Source organism: Mobula hypostoma, chromosome 4 (genome assembly GCF_963921235.1).
Source record: "Mobula hypostoma chromosome 4, sMobHyp1.1, whole genome shotgun sequence".
NCBI lineage: Eukaryota > Metazoa > Chordata > Chondrichthyes > Myliobatiformes > Myliobatidae > Mobula > Mobula hypostoma.
In genome coordinates, this window is record NC_086100.1 from 40,324,562 (window position 1) to 40,330,561 (window position 6,000).

The window sequence follows — 6,000 nt, forward strand, 5'->3', positions numbered from 1 at the left end:
CTCACGAGCATTGGAAAAGGTGAAGGATGCTTCAAAGCACAAATAAATCAGCAAATAATTCATGCATTTATGAAGAAACATGAATGTGTAACATTATTAGTGTTTATAAGAAAATATTGGTGATTTTGTAGACTTTTATTGAAGGTTTGATGAGATTACTGGAAATAGTATTCAAAATGCACTATCCCATAATCAGCCTTTTCCAGTGATTCTGAGTGACTGAAGAAGCTTAGAGATGATACAATCAAACTAAGTTATCTTTCTAGTTGCTGCAATGCTCGTGAAAATTTGGAAACTATTTAATTCATTAGATTTTACACACCATTTGTATATTTAACTGTCACAGATTTGTATTGGACTCCATAAAGCTTCAGGTCATCTCTTGCAGAAGTCCTCATCTATGCCCATCACCTCTGGGCTTGACTATTCCAAAGTTCTCTTGGCAAGTTCCCTTCTTCCAACCTCCCTCTTGGGCAGACCTTGGGGCTCGACAAAAATGTTCCCATTCCAGTTCTGTGGGGTGTCAAGGTCAGTGATGAAACCAATATGGGACTTACAAATTTTGCCAGAGATGGGGCATGGGACAGCATAGTTTCAGAAGTGGTGTACTTCTGCTATTTCCTCAGAGCTTCTGCATAATCCTGACACACAGACTTTAAGCTTTCAGTGTCATGCTAAATGATCATTCACTGTTTTGAGTGATCCAGTGCCTGAAATATTGCCTATTTCTAAGAATGATTCTGAACATCCTTGTAGCCTTTTTCTCTGTCCATTATGTAATTTGTTTCCATACAGAGAATAGAGCATCCATTCCAGGAGTGTGGTATAGGCATGCAAAAAATGTGGCTTGCCCAATCAAATCAAAAGTGCCATTAGGACCTTAATTCCATGATGTTGACCTAGAAGAAAATGCTAATGGATCCTTTAGTCTCTCAGTCAATTTGAAGGATTTTACAAACACAACTTTGGTGAATCCCTCCAGTGTTTTTTTTTAGCTACCTGCTGTAGGTAGTCCAAGTCTCCGAAGCAGATGAAAGGCAGGGGTCATTGTTGTACCATAGGCCAGGCATTTTGTAACAGGTTTGAGGTCTTCATCTTCAAACACCCTTTTCATCAGATATTCATTGGTTTTGTCACACAATGAAGATATTGATGAATTTCATCATCAATATCTGCCTCTAATGCTGAGAGGCGCGTGAGTCTGAGATGTGATCCACATTTTAGAAGGTTTTGTTGTGGACTTCTATTGTTGGAGAACAATATAAATTGATTTTAAAGTAAGTCACCTGTAACCATCCTTCTGCTGTGAGTCTCTTAAGGGGATAATTAATTTGTCCTTTTGTTCACCAGATCTTAGATGCCTCATTAACTTTGTAGAATAACTGCTTAAACTTCCAGTAACAAACATACCAAAAAAAATTGAAATTGAGGTCAGAATAAAATATGGAGCAAAACATCGTGCTCCAGAAAAACCGAGCCTATTATTAATATGACCATTTACAATAATCCTAATAATAAGTGTACATTGTAGCTTTCCTCCAAGCAAGCCACACCATACAAGAATAAAACCAGTTAATCTCTGCTTCAAGAGCTTCAGACTGCAAGTCTCTGAACACAAGACATTTTGCAGGGATATCCCAAATTTTCCAGCACATAATCAAATACTCCATAGGAATCTAGTGTCCTGAATTTGTTGACTTAGTTCTGCTATTCATTATCAATATAACATTTTATACAACAGTAATATCACTTTCCATTGAGTAGCTGATATCTACATTCAAAACTTAAGGGAAGGGCTTCCAATAATGTATCAATTTTTGAAGATAAACCCCACTGCACTTCCTGTTCCCCAAAACCACCAGCAGTATCAAAATCACTGCCAGAGCCATAATGTTAATCAACTACTATGTTTCAAATTCCAATGAATAAGTTTTCTGAATGTTTCTTGTTGAGAGGGAAGAAAACAGAGCATATGGAAAAAAAGCTAAACTTACTTTCCGGTGTAATGATTGTGGTGAAAAATCCAACTGGTAACTAACTTGGGGTGGAGGGGGATCTGCCAATTTTGCTACTCTTAGTCTATACATGACCTCAGCTTGATTCTTAACCGCTCTCTGAAGTGTAGAGTAAGCAACTTGCATATATCAAACTTGTATTATAAAATCCAAGCAGGACAAAACAGAACAGTGAATGTAACTCAACCCAAGTACCAGAATCAACAGTGGTAACAAAGCACTCAGTCTTTGCAAAATATTCTTCCAGAATCATGTTTCATTCAACACGAGGGATGTCATTCAGGCCATTGGACAATAATGTCTGAAATTATACACAAACTCACACCTTTCATCCACAGGGCAGTGGTATTCATTGGTATTGTCTTTTTCTTCTTTCCTACCTTCTACTATAATGTGGATACCGTTACAGTCTGTTTGGTAGAAGCCGTTTCAGAATCTAATTTTGAAAGATGACACTCTACTAATCTGCTCTTCCCCTTGTTGCTTATCCACACAAATGATTCTGCATCATGATTTTTCCAAGCTAAAATCTTTCTTCCTTAAAGACATTAGTCCATGATACTTAACAAACAATTTCACACCATGTCATTGTTAAGCTGTGACCATCTTTAACAAGTGAGAGCCTAACCATGTTTCCTCTACAGTAATGGCAATACTAAATGTTGAATCCCCCACCATTAACATCCTAGAAACCAGCATTGATCAGAAAGATAACTGCTCCAGCCACAAATAACACGATTAGATAAACTGGTCAAAGGCTGGGGGTTGAGCCTTGCCTCCTAATTCCCAAAGGTTTTTAATAACTGACAAACAATAATGCTCTCCATTTACCCAAATGGGTTTCCATTCAATAGCATTCAAGAAATACAGCATCATCTTGTCCAGTACATTCTCTGTTCCTCCACTTCTTATGCACAGTTGCAGCCTATATCGACAATATTAATATAATTAACAGAACACCATTAGAATAGATGAAACCATACTGGAATGAATACTTCAGAAATATTTTTCCTTGTTTGCTATCATATATTTAGCACAAGTGCATTTGCCATGTCATTCAGGGAATTCCTCCAAATTGTATAAATATAACAAACAGCTTCTTCATCTTTCTCATGGATTGTTATTTAAGAGTCAATGTTTTCTTTGACACCAAGTGCTCATTACAATTTTAAAAAGGAATTTGTCTCGGCCTGAAACGTCGACTGCACCTCTTCCTACAGATGCTGCCTGGCCTGCTGCGTTCACCAGCAACTTTGATGTGTGTTGCTTGTTACAAAATTAAGATATCAATTTTGCCTCATATAAGGAAGTATTTTTTTAAAAAACCTGATTATGGTTTTGAGAATTCTCCTCTAAACCCTCTCCACCTCTCTAGCTATTGCTTTCTGATTTAAAGCACTGCATTAAATTTCTTGCCAATTACATCACCATCAATCATAATATTCCCCTATTTGACATTCCCTTTTTTTCATGTTTAATGATACTACCATGAAGCACTGCAGACACCGTTGACTCAATAAAATAGCTATATGAATTGACGTTTTTGTATTATTGTTGCTGGATTTATGCACTTTATTTCCAAGCTAATCATATATCCTACCTCATGTCTAACGATATTCAGAATAGAGCTCCATTCTCTCTAAATTTATTTAATTCACAATAGGAGTGAAAATTTTTGTATTAATATTAATCAAACACACTTCCTCTGACAAATTTGCATCTTTGTCACGTATTCACATAAACCCTGACGCATTTGTGTATTGAAGTACCAGTGGCAGTATTTTGCTTATAAGAGAATATTATATTAATTCATTTTTCCAAGTCAGTAAGATAATAAAACATTTTTAAAATTTATGTATAGGCATGGTTACAAACAACTCTGTCCCAAGACCAGCTACAAAAGGAGGACGGTTGGCACAGATCTAGCAACCCCATCCCATAAAAACTCAGAGCTACGGAAATGTCAACAGAAGCTCCTGACCTCATCCCTCGAAGGGGAAGGATCTTTGAAGATGGGCTGCACCTAGCAAAAACTTGAAAGACTGACCCAGGACAGAGGACTCTGGCAAGGTGCTATCAGCAGCCTGTGCCCCAGTAGGGGTGACAGGCTTAAGTAAGTATGGCTGCAAATGGTAAGACATTTATTAAGAATATTTATTTATGTAATGCATCAGGCTCATCCAGAAATTACAATATGCTATTTCTCCAAGTTTTCATTGATATATGATTTCCTAAACCATGTCTTTTTTTTTACAAAAAGTTATTAATTATTTACTATTCAAGATAATCTCATTGAAGAAAAAATAAATCAAAGCATTGAAAGTACAGAGAATTAAATTATGAGTTGCAAAATGTTCATAAGTTGAAAAGGGGTCGTTTCGAAATCCTTAAACCTGTGCAATTACTCCAGCCATTCAATTACTATTTAGGTGTTATAGTCCTAGACAAAAAGCAATCAGATCATAATAATACTAGATATGGCTAATATGTCTTCATTTTATAGTAACCGTTCTGAGATTCTAAATAGCAATAAAATGGCAGCCCTGGAAATGGTAACCTGTTACACGAACTACCAGCATTTGTAACTTGTGAATCTACCTTCACTTTACATCAAGTTCCTTCTATCCCGTAGTACAAATCTGGTCATGAACGAGGGAGCAGAGACCTTCAATTAACGTTAACCAAAATAAATGCAACGTTAAGGTGATTGGTATGGTACACGTCAACTCACCCTGGAGCCCATTAACCCCAGACCTTGTGATCGTTTATATACAGACGTGTATTCGTGTAATTAAGATGCTTATTTGACAGTGTGTATTATCATCTTGACTAATAGTTATATTGAATTGTGTCAAACTAAATTGATAACAGACCTCGTTTTTTTTATATAGCATCGAGAATGATCCGTTTTACGTAGGATTGAAAAAATATGCGATCCAGCAAAATGAATATAGTTATAATTTCAAAAAACTTATCGTTTGTTCAAACATTACAACAATGTCCCTTATGGTTTGTGAAAAGAAAAAAAACATTAACAATGAATTTATAAGGACCCTCTTCATGCCCAAAGCATAAACAACGTATCAACCCGTACTAACTGTACTTTTCTATTAAATCTCGTTAGCATTTTTGTGCAATAAAACTGCTTTCGCATTTATGGGAGTCGTAATTATTTAAATAGTGCTAACAATGAATGTTTAAGATAAAGAGCTAAAATACTTATTAGAAGCACAAGAAGCTGGAATTCTTTATTTCTGAGGGTATTTTCATAAGTGAATTGCTCTTTCATATGCATGATCACATAATGGCTATAGTCCGCGTCGTTCACTTTATCTATCGCATCACATTTTATGTGCTATAAAGCCGTAGTGGAACTTACGTTATCGTTGAGATTTTGTAGCGCAACGTTCATTCTGGAAATATATCTTGATCTATCAAGCCGCAAGCATTTCAGCGACATAAACAAGAATCGCCGACATGGCTTATCGTACAATTGCTCCCGATGAGAAGTGGTCCTGGATCTATTATATATACAAAAGCAAAGATATATAAAAAATAACGCGACGTGATGGTGAGTGAGAATTGGGGTGCAAAGATTGAGGATGGCCGCGCCTTGGAGGCCCAGCAGTCTGCTGAGCTTCTCTTCCAATCACATATTGCGCATTGGTTACTATGACAAGAAATCTGTTATGGCTGGGAAAGAGTCGGCAACATCAGGTGGGCAAAAAAAAAAGCACTTGCTTTTTAATCGATACTCTCTGGTCATGATTTATTCAAATGAAAACGCAACACTGTTTTACACTTCATTAATAGCCGCGAACGCTGGCAGCTAAATTCAGATGATGTATTGACCCGTCAATGGAAGTGCTGAGAAGTCTATCGCCAATTGAGTTTATGACCCTTGAGTCAATTTAGATCGGACAAGGGCGAAGCCAGCGCTTGTATTACAAACTGACCAGTGTACTATTTTTTGCTATTCATTTGG

General features: G+C 36.7%; 1 protein-coding gene across 1 annotated transcript in view; it reads right to left on the bottom strand.

The window, feature by feature from the left end:
• LOC134345273 (endothelin-converting enzyme 2-like) overlaps positions 1 to 5,793 on the bottom strand; it is a 151,748-nt gene extending 145,955 nt beyond the window's left edge. The window contains exon 1 of the mRNA XM_063045679.1: positions 5,395 to 5,793. Within this exon, the coding sequence (XP_062901749.1) occupies positions 5,395 to 5,475 (81 nt within the window). The 5' untranslated portion in view covers positions 5,476 to 5,793. The remainder of the gene's footprint in view (positions 1 to 5,394) is intronic.
• Between the last annotated feature and the right edge of the window lie 207 nt (positions 5,794 to 6,000).